The sequence below is a fragment of the Hydra vulgaris genome, chromosome 15 (genome assembly GCF_038396675.1).
Source record: "Hydra vulgaris chromosome 15, alternate assembly HydraT2T_AEP".
NCBI classification, from domain to species: domain Eukaryota; kingdom Metazoa; phylum Cnidaria; class Hydrozoa; order Anthoathecata; family Hydridae; genus Hydra; species Hydra vulgaris.
This window is the reverse complement of record NC_088934.1, coordinates 39,347,013-39,364,121: the sequence shown is the minus strand read 5'-3', so window position 1 is coordinate 39,364,121 and position 17,109 is coordinate 39,347,013. Positions and strand designations below refer to the sequence as shown.

Genomic DNA, 17,109 nt, shown 5'->3' with positions numbered 1-17,109 from the left:
CTCAATTTTTATTCAATATAGGTGGGTCAAAAATCCGATAAGATATTCAAATATCAATTTACCACTTTGTAACTAAGGAAAGTATCCGGTAACTAAGCAATATAAGTATCCATAACAACTAAATTTAAAAAATTATCACTTTTGTAAGAAGTGTGATCTCATATTGGTACTCATGCCAAATTTAGTGAATATAGCACTTATAAAATATCTGCAGATAACAAAAGTAGGTTGTTGCTAAGCAAAATAAAGGTATCCATAGCAACGAAATAAAAAAATATTACCTTCATAAAAAGCGCAGACATCATATTAGTACTCATACTAATTTTAGTGAATATAGCTCTAATATTAAATTAGTTATGAATTTTGTCCAGTAAAAGTGCATTCTGGCCCACTGTGTAATGCCTTGAAATGGACAAGTACTTTAGAACTTAATTGTTGTTTCAGAAGTTTTAATTTTAAAACAAATGTTTCTACGTTTTCAAACAATTTACTAATAAGTTGCTCTTTACCCTGCAACTTAAGATTTAATTCCATTAACATCTGAGTCATGTCAATCAAAAATGCTAAATCATTCAGACAGTCAATATTTTCAAGCAAGCTTGTGTCTTTCCCTTTAATTTTTAGAAACAGCACTATTTCAGGTAATAGTATCCAAAATCTTTTCAGAGTAGCAACTCGACTAAGCCATCTAACCTGGCTGAAATAAATTACATCTTCAGCCTCACTTCAAGTAATTGTTTGAACTGTCTGTGATTAAGGCCACGACTTCTTATAAAGTTAACAGTATGAATAACAAGTTCCATAACATTCTTCATTTCCAATACTTTTGCACATAACTGCTCTTGGTGTATAATGCAGTGATATGAAATAATTTCATGATTAATGGATTTCTTAAGTAATGCAATAAATCCAATATTTTTTCCTGTTAGTGCACTTGCTCCATTTGCAGTGACACTACAGAGTTTCTTTTCTGGTAATTCAAATTTCACCAATGTTTTTTTCACTTCAGAGAGAATATCTTCTCCTCTTGTTGTGTCCTTCATATGATTAATATCTAACAGTTCTTCAATTACTTCAAAGTTACTAGTTATACCTCTAATAAAAATGGCTAACCTCTGTCTGTTGATTCATCCAGTGCCAGACTATAGGTTTCACATTTATTTAATTTTTCTTTTAATGATAATTCAATATTTTTTGATAGATCTTCAACTCTTCTAGCAATAGTCTGGTGTGAGAGGCTAAGATCTTCAACAGTAGGTGTTTTTTCAGGACTTATCTCTTTACAAAATATTTTTAATCAGTTTTTTAATAAATCTCCAGTACAAAAAGGTTTACCACTTTTTGCAATAGCTTCTGCCATTAAAAAACTTATTTTGGTAGCACTGTAAGAGCTAATCACTTTAGTTTTCATAACTGATTGTTGTGCAAGAAAAGTTTTCTTCAACAATTCAATCTTATCAATTCGAAATTGGCCTTTAAATTTGTCATAACTTACAGCATGTTTTGTAGTGTAGTGCCTGTTCACATTATAACTTTTACACACGGCAATTTTCTCCAAACAAATTAGACATATAATAGAATGACTTTGTTCATGTACAAAATAGTCAGTTGTCCAAGAAGGATTAAATACACGACCCCCATGACCGCTTTCAGTATCACATCTACGTCTTTTAGCTGAAGCCATCTTTATTAAATATATAAAAATAATGTTATTTCTTTAGCGCGCGTTTTATTATTTCAAATGCGGATTTATATAGTGAAAGTATAATCGAAATCGAATGTATAATTCGAATTATAAATATATAAATAATATCTGTTGCTGTATAACTTATTTTATTATTGTTATTTGAAATTTTTATTAAAATAAAAATTCAAAATTAATGGACCGTGATATGCGGACCATGCCATAGGCTGACGAGGGCCACCTTCTGGCCCGCGGGCCACGCGTTGGACAACCCTGAAATAGAGCTATGCGGTTATTGACTCCATAACACTTTAAGACTTATATCAAGAAGTTTATTGGTTGAAGTTTAAGCTAAAAGCAATCCACCATTTTAATTGCGACTCAAACAAATAGTTACAATACTTAAAGTTAATTTTTATTAAAAATTTTTTTTAGGTACTCAGTGCTGGGTACTGCAACAAAATGGCTGATTCCGGGTACCCGAAAAACAGCCAAATTACCGGGTCCTCGAGTCCGAACTGGGTTCCCAGCACATCACTACTTATGAGGAACAAATCTAATTTCAGAACCGTAATATTTTCAAACTATATAAATGTCGGAACTCAAATTATTTTCACTTCTAAATTGGTTTTATAACAAAGTTCAATTAATGTAATGATTAATCTGAATAATTACTGACCAAATTATGTTTACAAATCCAATAAACAAGTAAAAACTATGAAAAAAACGCGGGGAAGGGTTTACACAGCGTCCAAAAAGTTGTAGTTTTGAGACTAAATACTGAAAATAAATGAATGTTAAGCTATGGGGTCACCCATAAATGATGTCAGTAAATATCCCAGTGGGCACGGTACGTTTTTAAAACGTTTTTTAGACGTTTTTATAAGGTTTAAACCTAATAAAAACGTCCAAAGAACGTTTTAAAAACGTACCGTGCCCACTGGGATAGGGGGGAGAGAGTGCTGGAAAGTTTGACACTAATTGACAATGGGGAGGGGGTGTTGAGACCAAAATGATGTCAATTTAAATTATTTTTTTAGTCTTAATGAGCAGATTTTAATGGTATTTACATCTACTAAATGGTATAGAAATGATGTTTTGTTTGTGGGGAAATTAATATTAAATGCGTGGAATTTGATATTACATTTTATTAAATTATTTATAATATTAATAGAGACATTAAATAAATAACAACTACTAACGTAAAATAAAAATTACTATCGTTTTATTAATATATTATCATTTGACTGCGAATCAAATTATGTTAGAAATATTAACTCTTTGTATATAAAATTCGCAATCGTTATTCGCTCCCTAGCGGATTATAAAATGTGGTTCAAAGTAAACTCATAAAAGTAAACTCATAAATTTGTCATTTTTTGAAATTAATTTGTCGTTATTTTAAATACGAAACTCTAATTGCTCTCTAGTTGATTGTAAAACGTGATGCAATGCAAACACATAAAGTCTATTGAAAATTCGAAACGCTAATTTCTCCCTAGCGGGTTGAAGAAACTCTTTTAAAAAGCTTGCGCTAACGATGAGCAAAATCATTATTCTGATTGTGATATAAACAATACTAATAAATCAATATTAAAATATGGATAAAACCGCATTACTTAACTTATTGATGGTCTCGTATGGAAATGCTCATCCCGATAAAAAAAAGGCTAAAATATCCAGAAAAAAGTCCAAAGTATATGGAATTCACTAAAAGAAGAGAAGCTGGTGCATAAGGGTCTTGAATCAAGAGTAATGTATTTAATCAATTTATTTAATGAAAAGGGAATGAAGTTCAAGAGCAAGCAGTTATCATTTTGGGCCAATACTCCAAAACAGTCTGCTCCCACGTATACTCCACTTGAATTTGACAAGAATTCCTCACAGTTTGTTGAGCCCACCAATGAGCGATCTATTATTGATGATCAACGAAAAACCAAAAAAAATCCAAGAACAGTGGCTCAAGATTGACTCAATTCTGAGATTGCAGCTTTAAATTGTGACGTTGATGGACTGAAGACTAGAAAGAGAAGTGGATTCATTGCTGAAGCTGAAGAGGATGATTTGAAAAAGAAAAAGAAGAAACTAGCTCATCTATATAAAGAACTGGCCCAAAAAAGTATGATCAAGCTCAACAGACGAAAACTAGAGAACCAAAAAAAGCTAGAATAGAGGAAATCTGCTTGAAGCATCCAGAAGTCAAAGAAAAACTAAAAATCAGAAAGAAACCTGGTTGACCGTAATTAGAAGTAGATCAACCTCTTCTTTTGAAGGCGATTATGGATATTGCTCTCCATGGTTCGTCCGCTGATGAAAGACATTGGTCAGAGGTTCTTCGAGTAATGATAGCTTAGCTATGTTTGTTAATATTGTATTTATTAGAATTTTACTCTTAATTAGTACTTGCACTATTGTAAATATCCTTGAAATGTTAACAACTAATTTCAAGATTTGATTTGAATACAATTTACGAAATAAATCCCGTTTTCCGTAAAAAAGTTGATTATATCCAAATATATTTCTTTATTATTTAGAGCATTAAAACTCTCGACAAATTGACATCCGAGATGAACAAAATTGGATTTGCAATCAGCAAGAGCGCCCTCTATACTCGTCTACTTCCGAGAAGTTACTGAACATTAGAAGGCAAAAGGCAAGTCAAAACAGTCCCTGTTAGATTGATCAGTCCTTAGAAGGAATCTCATTTAAAACATGTTGACGGACTCTTTTGCAGTTTGACTATAAAATATGTGGAAGAAGTTTGTTCTATTTTAAGGCCAGATGAAGTGTGTTTCATTAGCCAAGACGACAAGGCTAGAGTGCCAATTGGAATCACAGCAGCCAAAAAACAGTCGCCGTTGTTGATGCATTTGGAGTACCAGGTAACTCTTCCGGACTACGACTGGGTCGTGACTGCTAAACACAAGATGGTCTCGGAAAAAAGATGCTGTTACTTATTCTGGACCTACCTACATTGCTGTTCGATCAGGAAAACACGCATCCTCGACTGCCTTCGCTCACGGATTAGACTTTCAGCGGCTCTTGGTTATCAAAGAATTCGACTCTATTACCAGAGATCCTCAAACTAATATGGTTAAGCCTATCGTTGTGTTTAGCATCAATGGAGGACTCAATGAAAATCCCAGATACCAGAAAGTAATTAAAATCGGGATTCATCATTTCTTGAAGAATAACCTTGACGCTCTTTTCATCATGACGAACGCTCGAGGCCGCAGTGCATTCAACAGAGCTGAGCGACGAATGGCACCTCTATCTAAAGAATTATCTGGGGTGATTCTTCCGCACGAACATGACGTAACTCATCTTGATTCTCAAGGTAGTTACATTGACAAAAGTCAATTTGTAAAAATAATAATATAATTTTTAACCTGTAATAACCAACATACCTTTTTAAATCAGGCAGGACAATAGATGAAAATTTAGAAAAACAGAACTTTGGTTTTGCTGGACAGGCTTTGGCTGATATTTGGTCTGACCTACAAATTGGCGGTTATCCAAACATTGCAGAGTATATTGATCCAGACAAATTAGAGCTAGAGTCAAGGAGCCTTTTATTACAAGATTAACGTTGTATTGCCGATCATCTTTGTACAAGTCAATATTTTACTCAAATTGTGAAATGTGAAAATCGTTCTTGTTGTCGGACTATTAGAAGCTCTTACTTTACTCTAATCAGAGCAAAATTTCTTCCGTCACCTGTCCCTGTCAACCAAACGAGTGACGGGCTCAAAGCAGTAGATTGTTTCCATCATCCGTCTTTATGCTCATCGCATCAAACATTGAAAGTATTCTTCCTCGTACTGCCAAAGGATTTCCAATTTTGCCGTATGATGCGTTTTTTCCATCAATTCATTCTAGCCTAGCTGATAGAATCTGTAAAAAGTGCAATATCTACTTTGCCTCTCAAGCTATGTTGAAAAAGCACGCTTCTATCCATTCTTCTGCTATAACACTCCCTCTAATCAAAAGGGTCCAACCTGTTCGTATCGCTGCCAAGCGTCAAGCAGAATTTTTGGCAGTCATTGCCTTGCAGAAGAGTTCGGAAACTGCTGAATGGTAAGATGAAATGAAGTTGACGCAACAAATTTGATTGTACCTCAAGAATACGATATCCTTTTAGAGCGCGGAGAGCATTCACTATCTATTGTTTAAATCGATGATCACTTCAACAACCCATGAGAAGATTATATTAAAGATATATAATACTATTTGCTTAGTTGATTATTTAATGAGATATCGACTATAATATAATATAATTTAATGAGATCTACTATTATACAAGTATATAATTTGGTCAGAAAAAAAATCAATGGTTTTTATGCATTTTTATTGTTTTTAGGGGGGAGTACACAAAAACTGACATCATATATAACGGGGGGTTGGCCAAAAATTTACAGAGTTTGACAAAGGGGGGAGGGGGAGTCGAAAAATTGAGAAAAAATACTGACATCATTTATGAATGACCCCTATTGTGCGTGCGTGTGTGTGAGTCAATATATACGCATATTGTTTGTGCATTGATATATCTGTCGATATATGCCTAATGATGATGATGTGCCTGTCTGATATATCTATCAATGCACACCCTATGTGCGTGCAACAAGGGCCATCTACCCCTTTACTAAATTTACTGCATCAATTAGTTCATTATCAGTTAGCTTTTTATTGACGATAATTGCTATAATTGACGATAAAAAGCTAAGCCTTAGCCTAAAGTTAAAACCTGTGTTAACAAATGCATGATTAAAGAATTGGAACTTAAAGAATCGTTAGTATTTTCCAATTATCTATAGGTTTTTGGAAGACCATTAATGGTTATGATTTTTTTTCCATTAATCTCTTTCATTATGAGCCACGTGTTTTGTAAATCATTTTTTATATTTAAATGATTGACTAGTATAATATAGCTTTTTTGTGGGCTTGATAGGCGTTTTTTATTTATTTTGTTTTATAATTTATTTTGCCAGTATATAAATACTTTACATATATTTAACTTTAACACATTTATAAATGTGAATATATTTATATGTATACATTTATTAATAAGATAAAAAATGAAGATAATGACGTGAGTAGGGATGTGCCGGGATTCCGGATAGAATCTGTGTCATTTTCAATTCCGGCCGGAATAAAAATATTTCCGGCCGAAATTTATTTTTTACTTTTATTTTTTAAGACATGTGACACAGACTGTGCAAATTAAATAAAAAAATCATTGTCCTACAGGGCGATAAAGAACAAAAGGTAAACCTTAGTAAAGAATACAAAATTCTTAACAAACACTATGTTATTTTGTTTGCAGTAATCAATTATGTAAGGAAGAAGTTTAGAAATATTGAGGTTTAAAAGAGTTGTTATCTAGTTTTGGGCAACTAACTAGCTCTTTTTTCATCAAAAAAGTTACCTGCCTCTGAGAATAGTCTCATTTTTTTGTTACTTAAATTTTAAACAATTGAAAAGTTTAGGATGCCTAATATAGAAAATATTTCAACTTTAACCTAAACGGAAAAATAGAGAACAAAGAAATAATTTTAAATATAAATATTATGCAGGTTAAAACTTTTAATAAATAAAATTATATGAAACAAATGAAAACAACATATTAAATTTAAATGAAACAAATAAAAACAATATATTAGATTTAAATGGAACAAGATTCAAGTTAATGAAATAGGTTATATATATATATATATATATATATATATATATATATATATATATATATATTAGGGATGGCTCTTTTACTTGTTTTTTACTTACACGAGTAAGTTAATTTTTATCAAAAAGTAAATTACGTAAGTAATTTTAAATGTTTAATGTAAATTTACATTTCCGTATAAGTAATTATTTTTTTTGAAACAACTTTTACTTTATAATCTAAGTTTTTTACTTTCAAAAGTAAGTTATGTAAAAGAAGATTACATCAAAAAGAAATTTACTTTTACAAGTAAAAAAAAATCACATGAAAATCTGTTTACTTTTACATGTAAAATGAAATTACTTTTTAAAATTACATTACATAATAAAAAAATCCTCAATTTGTAATTTACATTTATCTATAAAAGTAACTAATATAAAAAAAAATTATATTAAAAAAAATCTTATGTTATAAAGTAACTTGCATATGAAAATAACTTACATAAAAGTAATATGCTACCAAATGGAAATTAAATTTACAAATAAAATATTTTAAGTAGGCATTTTTTATTTTAAAAGTAATAAATGATTTTTATAAAAAAACAAATTATGTAAAATAAAATTTAAATTACATAAGCTTACATTTTATATAACTAGTAAAGTAAATTAAAAGTAATCTATATAAAATAAGTAAACTTACTTTTATTCTACTATAACTTTGAGAGGATCTTGTACAACAGTAATAAAAAAAGTAATGTCTAGAATTCAGTCAAAGTTGAAACACGGCAATGAGATTTAAGTATATATATATATATATATATATATATATATATATATATATATATATATATATATATATATATATATATATATATATATATATATATATATATATATATATATATATATATATATATATATACATATATATATACATATACCCATGGAAAACAATATACATATACCCATATACCAAATATAATTGAACACAAAGAAAAATAAAAAATAAACGAACGAAAAAATAAATTCAAAACTATATATAAAAGTTTTTAATTTTTAAATTTTTAATTATTGAATTATTGAAGAATTCCTAATTAGGAAATATAATGAAAAGAATTTAAAATTTTAAGGAAAAATTTTTAGTTTTTAATAATAAGAAAAATAAAAAAAAGTTTTTAAAGAACCAAATTTTTAAACCTTTGCAAATAAAATGAAAATATACTACGCAATATTTCAAAGGCCAACAAATAAATATAGCTCTAGAAGAAGTCTGTCATGTTTTGATTAATTAAAATTATTTCTTTAAGTTTTGATTTAAAAATATTTACTACTGTGATCAAAAAGTAAGGTGAATTTTTTTACAAAATGAAAAATCTTTATTTATTCTTCCAAATCTGTATCGTCCCCCTCAAAATAATCCCCCCCCCGGCCCCAATGCACTTTTGCCAACGTTTTTTCCAGTCTTCGAAGCATGCCGAAAAGTCCTCGGTAGGGATAGCCTTCAATGCGCGTGCCGATTCACGTTGGATCTCTTCAATGGACTCAAAACGATTTCCCCGGAGTGGTCTCTTAAGCTTTGGGAACAGCCAGAAGTCACACGGTGCTAAGTCGGGCGAATACGGTGGTTGTGGAGCAACATGGGTAGAGTTTTTGGCGAAAAACTCACGAAGAACCAGTGCTGTGTGCGAAGGCGCATTATCGTGGTGCAAAATCCAAGAGTTATTGGCCCATAATTCCGGTCTCTTTTTGCGAATAGCTTCACGCAAACGTCGTATAACGCTTAAATTATATTCCTTGTTGACAATTTGGCCAGTTGGAAGGAGTTCGTAGTGCACGACACCACAATAATCAAAGAAAACAGTCAACATGACCTTGATTTTTGAGCGACTTTGACATGGTTGCTTCGGTCTCGGCTCGCCTTTTTCACGGTATTCACTCGATTGGTCGGTTGTTTCAGGGTCGTATGCGTAGACCCAAGTCTCATCGCCAGTAACAATTTGTTTGTAGACGTCTTGATAGTCAGAAAGCATTGCTTCACACGTTTTAATGCGACGCTCTTTTTCAAAGAAATTGAGAAATTTCGGCACCAAACGTGATTTGAGTCTTCTGAGGCCCAAATGATCCTTCAAAATTGCTTTCACCGACCCAAATGATATTCCAACCATGTCAACAAGGTCTCGAATGGTTAACCGACGATTTGCAAGCACCAATTCTTTGATTTTGTTGATGTGGCGATCATCAATCGAAGTCGATGGTCGTCCGGAGCGTTCCAAGTCATCAACACGTTCTTGGCCTTCTTTGAAGTCTTTGTACCACTTGTAAACATTTTTTTGAGACATAGTCTCTTCACCGAAGGCCTTTTGCAACATTCGATACGTTTCAGCAGCAGAAATATCATTCCGCAAACAAAATTTAATAGCACTTCTTTGCTCAAAAAAATTAGACATCGTGAAAATCGCCGAATGCACTTTTGGTACTTCAGAAACAAGCGTAAACAAAAAAAAATAATTATGAGTTTGACATGTAATTTGGCGCAAATGTTAATGACATTCCTACCAACTTAAAAATAAAAAAGATTGGACGATTCGAATAAGGCCGGAAGTTTAAATTAAAAATTCACCTTACTTTTTGATCACAGTAGTATGTTTGCAAGCGTTTTGATGTCATTTCTAATTACTATACTCCATAGTTGGGGGCCTATAGCTGTGATAGAAAACTTAGTGGCTTCAAAGTGAGTTTTAGCTTGAATATAATTATTGTTTGCATGTCTAGTAAGATATTTGAGATGTATTTTTTTAAATAGCGTTTTAAAAATATTTGGCATCGTATCGTTATTGATTTTATACATAAAAATTAAATGATGATATATATTTATTTGGTAAACATTTAAAATTTCACAGCCACTATTTATTAGATTAATAAATAGTGGCTATGAAGGAGAGAGACGGTCTGCATTGGATATTATTCTTACGGCATGTTTTGGTTTGTTAAATAGTTTGTTTAGTTTTTTTTTTTTATAGGTGTTGCACCAAGCAATGTTAGCATATTTGAGATAACAAGGAATAAAAGAGAAGTAGATATACTTTAAGCAAATTTGATTTAGATAAGGTTTTACCTTATAAAGTATGCCAATGTTTTTAGAAATTTTATTTTCGATTAATTTTAAGCGGTTTATCCATGTGACATTTTCGTCAAGAAGAACACCTAGAAACTTCATTGAGTGTTCTCTTTTTATAAATTGATTCCCAATGCTAAAATTTGGGAGCCTTAGAGGAATTTCGTCTCTTTGATAAAGGCGATGAAAAAAAATATACTTAGTTTTGGTTAAGTTTAATGACAATTTATTTGTATTAAACCATTCAGTTACTTTTAACAATTCTTTGTTGACTGTTTTAAATAGAGTTTTTATAATACTATGGGAATAAAATAAATTGGTATCGTCAGCAAACAAAATAGAGTCTAAAATATTCGAAGCTCTGCTTAAGTCATTGATGTATATTAAAAAGAAAAGCGGTCCTAAAATGGATCCTTAAGGAACTCCACAAGTGATTGTCTTATTTTCATAAGAAACATCTTAAGAAACATACTGCTTTCTATTAGACAAGTAATTTTTAAGCCAAACTATATTTGCATTCTTAACTCCGTAATTTACTAGTTTTTTTAATAAAATTTGGTGGTCAACTCTGTCAAAGGCTTTGCTAAGGTCTATAAAAATACCTAATTTATACTCTTTTTTATCAAAAGCTCGAAAAATATTATGAACAAGTTTAAGAATAGCATGATCAGTTGAATGACCTTTTTTTACCCAAATTGTTTGTTGTATAAAATATTATTTGTTTCTAGAAAAGAGAATAGTCTAGGGTCATTTCGGATAAAGCGAGCCAATAAAACTAAAATCAGTGTGTATTAATAACTATGTGAGATATCTTAATACTTCTTGTACTAGAAAACTCTATAACAGATACCTAAACTATGATATAATGTAAAGTGAGCCACACTAATATAAAGTGAGCCAAGTAAACTATATATGATACATAGGAAAGGCTCGCTTTATATTAACAAATTTATAAAGTGAGCCACCATTATTGGTAAAGCGAGCCAATAGCTTATATGATTATTCTAAAGTGAGCCATTTAGCTTTTATTTCAGACAAAAATTTACAAAATTGGAAGTATTATTACAAATAATATTTACTATATTAATATTAACTTTATTACCTACGATATAGTAAACTGGTATTCAAAGTTTGTAAACATTAACCTCAAATGCATACAATGCAAAAAATTGCAAAATGCAAAAGAACAAAAGCAATATAAAAATGTCAGCGACTAGTCTAATAAAAATAATACTGCTAAAGCTGCAGATAAATGATGCAGTACAAAATGCAAAATATCAAGTCTTAACTAGAGTTAATTTACTTAGTTGTTGTTTGAACACAATCAGCACATAGTTGTCCACGCACGGTTATTTCGATACAGCTCTCATGTAACCAATCACGGCACGCGTCACACTCAATCCATTCATCATCAATGAGAGGATCAGTTGCTTCACCATATGCAAACCCGCAATATTTGCAAATGTCCTCTTCTTTTTGTTTCTTTTCTTTTTTGGATTCTTTCTTTTTCTTTATAACCTTCTGTTTAACAGTTTTCTTCTGTTTCTTTTCTTTGCTGGTCTCTTTCTCTTTAGCTGCTTATTTTGTTATTGGTTTGGTTCTTTCTTGAATAAATGCTACATTTTCTTCTGATGTCAATTCATAAGATGGCGGTTTCTTACGTGGCCGACTGCTTTGTGGTCGATCTCTGTGTGGCACTGGCATCAAGTTTTCGAAAGACACATCGAGGTCTGCTTGTTCAATTGACACAATTGCATTTTCATCAGTGGTAGGTAAACAAGTACTACCAGCAATATCAGTATTGACATGTTGCTCATGCTGCTTATCTAGGCGAGTATTAGAATTAGATGCATTAATATTATCTTTATTAGCTGTATCAACAAGTTTAGCACTAGAACTATTTGAAATATCTGGCAATTGCATTTCATTCAGATTAATTATGTCAACGGATTCGGTCACAGAAATCAACTGCAAATTCATAGCTGCATTAGGTACAGGTGGCTGTTCAATACTCGATCGCAGTGGCAAACAAGAATTTTCAATATTTGACAACATATTGGGCTGAGAATCCAATAGCTCGGTTTACCTGAATGCCCTTGGCTCGGTTTATCTAACAGTTATGCAAAACCGAGCCAGGTTGAAAATTCGATTAAAAAACTTTATCATCGCTCAAATACATATCAACACTGTATTTTTTGAAATAGTTTCTCATATTACTAATATTACAATCATATTTACTATAAATAGTGTCAAATATGAAATACTCACTTTTCTTAATTGAGGCTAAACAAAATAGAAGGTCTTAAAGCGAAAAAACGTTTTGTTACTACTCGAATGATTATAATTATACCACCTCGAAAATAATTGCTTAGCAACTGTTTTTAAAATATTCATTAGACTTTAAAATGAATAACTAATATTAAATAAATTGTTATAAATCGAAAGCATAATTTGATTTCGTAAAATTGCAATATTTAGGCGACCGGCTCGCTTTATCCGATGGCTCGCTTTATCCGAAATGACCCTATTATGCATTATTCGTTCCAGTATTTTAGAGAAGCGAGGAAGAATGGAAGTAGGTCTATAATTAGAGACATTAGAAGGATCACCCGATTTGTAACTCTTGCAGTTTTAAAACTTTCTGGAAATATTCCTTGTTTTAAAGAAAGAATAAAAATGTGCAACAGTGGTGTTATTAAATAATGCATAGATTTTATTACAACATTACTGCTTATTTCATCAACTCCTAATCCTTTGTTTAGTTTTAACGTTTGAAAAGCAATTAATAACTCATTTTTAGTCAGTTTATTGTTGTTCATTATTGTATTGTTGGCAGTTAAATATGACTCGACACTAAATTTACCAAGTTTTAGTTTTAAGGCTAAATTTGATAACGAAAACTTTATTAAATGTTGCTGTGATTTTTTATTCATTAAGTATATCAACGCCATTAAAGTTTATTGTTTTTGGATGACAAGTAGGTGATAACTTTTTTTTACCAATTAATTCTTTAATGACATTCCAGGTTTTCTGAGTGCACACTCTTAAAAAAGTTCCGGTAAAATTTGCATGAACTGTTCAGGCTATTTTTTACGCCTGAAACTTCAGGCGAAACAACTGAAAGTTCGATCGTTGCGTTCTCATGATACCTTTTGCCTTAACAGTTCAGGATTAACTTAGATCAACAGTTACTGTTGATATAAATTAATCCTCAACTTTAGACAAAACGCACGAACCTGTAAAAACCTGAACTTTTAATCTTAATTTTTCGCTTTTTAAAAGAATGTGCTCGGTAATGTTAAAAAATTTAAACACTCAAGAGTTAATCATTTGATTTTAAAAGGAATTTCTATGGAAACAACAGCTAAATTGTCGAGTAAGTATTTACTACATAAATTTAACTAGTTGAAATAACTTTGAAAATGTTATCTTTCGTAAACTTAACATTTAAAGGTGAATATATTGACGGAGATGCATTTTTGCAAATGAACTCTGTTTTGTTTCATTGTATAGGAATAAAAATGGGTCAAGCAATAAAGCTTCAGTCTCTCATTGCAGCACAAAAGGTGAACTTAATATTATTCTTTACTTTTTTTAAGGATGTCAATGTGTTGTTACCTTTGCCCCAAAGATTTTTCAACTGTTGCTTGTTACATAAATCACTTGAGAAATGTTCATCTTTTATTTGAGCCTTGTCAACTTCAGTGTAATGTCGGTGGTTGTATACGATTGTTTACTACATATAATATGCTAAGAAAACATAAATAAAGATCATACCGGTTTTGTAGTTAATATTGATAGAACATTTAACATAAGTTGTGAAAATCCAGTAATACCTAATTCTGAAGGTAAAAGTAAAATTAAAATAGACAAAGGATGCGAGAAAAATATTAAAGATGTTGCCTCACCTATTGTTGATGAGTATGGCATATCACAAGCAGCATTAAAATTTATTATGGCTTTAATGTCTTCCAGTTCTATTCCTTTAAGTACTTCAGAGTTCGTTAAGAACTGTTCACAAAACCTAATTGAAGACATACTTAGTTATTTACTAGGTAAAACAGTTTCAGTACTGGAAACATGTAGGTGTGAGGAGCATGTAATAGACAACTTAACAGAAGAGTTTAACAGATGGAAAACACCTTTTAGTGGAATTGATTCACAGCATCGAATATTATCATATTTGAAAAATAAAGCCCTTTACATTGAACCAGTACCACATTCAATAGGTGAACGATGGGATACAAAACGTGACAGAAAGACTAAAAAGCAAATACAAGTCAAAGTAAAAGATTTGTTTATTACATACCTATTGAAAGCACAATAAAGCTTGTGTTGCTACAGCCAAAAGCTATGAGTATGTTAAAAGTGGAGCAAGTTTCTAATTTTGAATTTGTTGAAGATTGGTTTTGTGGTGAAAATGGTAAAAAGTTAATGGCATATGCTAAATTTAAATTTCCTAAAAGTTTCCCTTTGTTTATTCAAATATACTTCGATGAAGTAGAGACCACAAATCCTCTTGGATCAAAAACAGGCATTCATAAACTTGTTGCTTTTTATTCTGTGATAAAGAACTTTCCTCACGCAGCAAACTCATCCTTAAACAATATTCATATGTTAGCATTAACTCATGCAATAGACATAAAGAAATATTCAGCAGAGCCAGTGATATAAGTGATTGTAAATGAATTGCAAAAACTTCAGGACAAAGGATTTGATATTTTTATGGATGGCAAAAAAACTAACTTTGCTAACTCAAATTGTTGGAGACAATTTAGGTCTGCACTCTATACTAGGATATAAGGAAAATTTCAGCATCGTTTCATTTCCATGTGACATGTGTATGATATCAAAAGTTGACATCCAGCATGTTTTTAAAGAAGAAAAATTAGCTCTAAGAACCGACATTTTATACAACTCTCAAGTTCACCAGATGCAAAGTGAGGAAATTTCTAATAAGAATTGTGGAATTAAACGGTTTAGTTGTTTAACTGAATTGCCTTATTATCATCCTGCTTCAAATGATTCTGCAGACATAATGCATGATATTTTTGAAGGAGTTATTCCATGTGAAGTTAAATTGTTTCTTTATCATGTGTTATATGATGTCAAATGTATGTCCATTACAAAACTGAATAGGCGCATCAAGCTTATGGATTATGGTATTGTCTGCAGCTCAAAACCTAGTACTACTAATAAGTCACGCATGAAAAGTAATGACTCTTTACTAGGTCAACGCTCTACTCAGATGCTTATACTGTTTATGTATTTGCCACTTATTTTTGTCTGATGTTATTGATAAAGTAGATACACAAAAGTGGAAACTTTACCAAATCTTATAAAAATTTATGTGATGTAATTTTATCTCCAAATTTAAATTGTTTACAAATCACATATATTGAGGAACTAGTAATGGAACATCATTCATTGATGAAAGAATGTTGTCCTGAGAAAAAACTTCTTTATAAGCATCACAGAATGATTCATTATGGAACTATTATAAAACGAAGTGGACCTCTTCTTCACATGATTGTTATAAGATATGAAGCCAAACATAATTTTTCAAAACGATTAGCTCATATTGTTTGCAATTTTCAGAATATTTCTTTTTCAATTGCAAAGAGACATCAAATTGCTCATGCCTTAGCTTGGATGATTCATGGTCCCCTAAAAACCATTGCTGATGTAAAAAATGGTGAAGAGTTTTTAGTTTCAGAATTAGAGAACAAAAATCTTATTATTCCCTTTATTGGTAAAGAAAGTGAAGTTTTAGCTGTTGATTGTGTTACCATATTGGGCCAGCAATACAGATCATGTGAAACAATTCTTTATGATTTTAATAGTGATGGTGAACCAAGTTTTGCTCACATTGACCAGATTTTTGTTCATAGTGAAGTTGTGTATTTTTTCACAACAAAGTGGGTTGTCCACAAATATTGTAATCTATCTTACTGTTGTTTACTAGATAACCAAAAACTATGTATAAGAACATGTGACATAATAGATTACAAACCTCTTAATGCAGTGCGTTGTTTGAAAATAAATTGCCAGTTCATGCACATTATTTTGAATCATCAACTATGTCAAGACCTATACCTTTCCCATGAAATATCTGGCCATATTGTAAATATTTATTATACATAGTTTAATATTTTCTGATAAGTTCTTTGGCAAAAACAATCTGTTTATTATAGATATAGTTACATACATACATACATACATACATACATACATACATACATACATACATACATACATACATACATACATACATACATACATACATACATACATACATACATACATACAACCCTCAGAATTAGAAAAATAAAATTAGTCGGAAATAAAACGCAGACCTTAAACTGTTTTAAATAGGCAAAAACATATTTTTACAAAGGTTTCACCATAAAAGATAGAAACAAGGTCGATAAATAATGGCTGACCTGGGAGCCTATTAGTTTAGGTCAGCATGCCAACCTTAATTCTGAGGGCTGTATATATATATATATATATATATATATATATATATATATATATATATATATATATATATATATATATATATATATATAAAGAGAGAGCTACTTTTAGTAATTTTGAAAGTATAGCAATATGTAAGTTTAAGTAAATTGAATTATTTGTTATGTTTTAG

At 30.9% G+C, this 17,109-nt stretch overlaps 1 protein-coding gene across 1 annotated transcript; it reads right to left on the bottom strand.

Annotated features, from left to right (window-relative positions):
* Positions 1-707: 707 nt before the first annotated feature.
* LOC136091945 (general transcription factor II-I repeat domain-containing protein 2A-like) lies at positions 708-1,684 on the bottom strand. Its single transcript, XM_065819665.1, has 3 exons — positions 1,336-1,684; positions 1,114-1,278; positions 708-1,072 (listed from the first exon to the last, which is right to left on the bottom strand). Exons 1-3 carry the CDS (start codon positions 1,682-1,684, stop codon positions 708-710), a joined length of 879 nt encoding a protein of 292 aa, XP_065675737.1.
* Positions 1,685-17,109: the final 15,425 nt, after the last annotated feature.

What these genes read in the sequence shown, in the direction of transcription:
- LOC136091945 (XM_065819665.1), bottom strand. Translation starts at nt 1,684, where the DNA reads ATGGCTTCAGCTAAAAGACGTAGATGTGATACTGAAAGCGGTCATGGG. An exon ending in AGAAGCTATTGCAAAAAGTG is followed by an intron (nt 1,279 to 1,335) that starts GTAAACCTTTTT and finishes TATTTTGTAAAG; the next exon opens with AGATAAGTCCTGAAAAAACA. An exon ending in GGATGAATCAACAGACAGAG is followed by an intron (nt 1,073 to 1,113) that starts GTTAGCCATTTT and finishes GTAACTTTGAAG; the next exon opens with TAATTGAAGAACTGTTAGAT.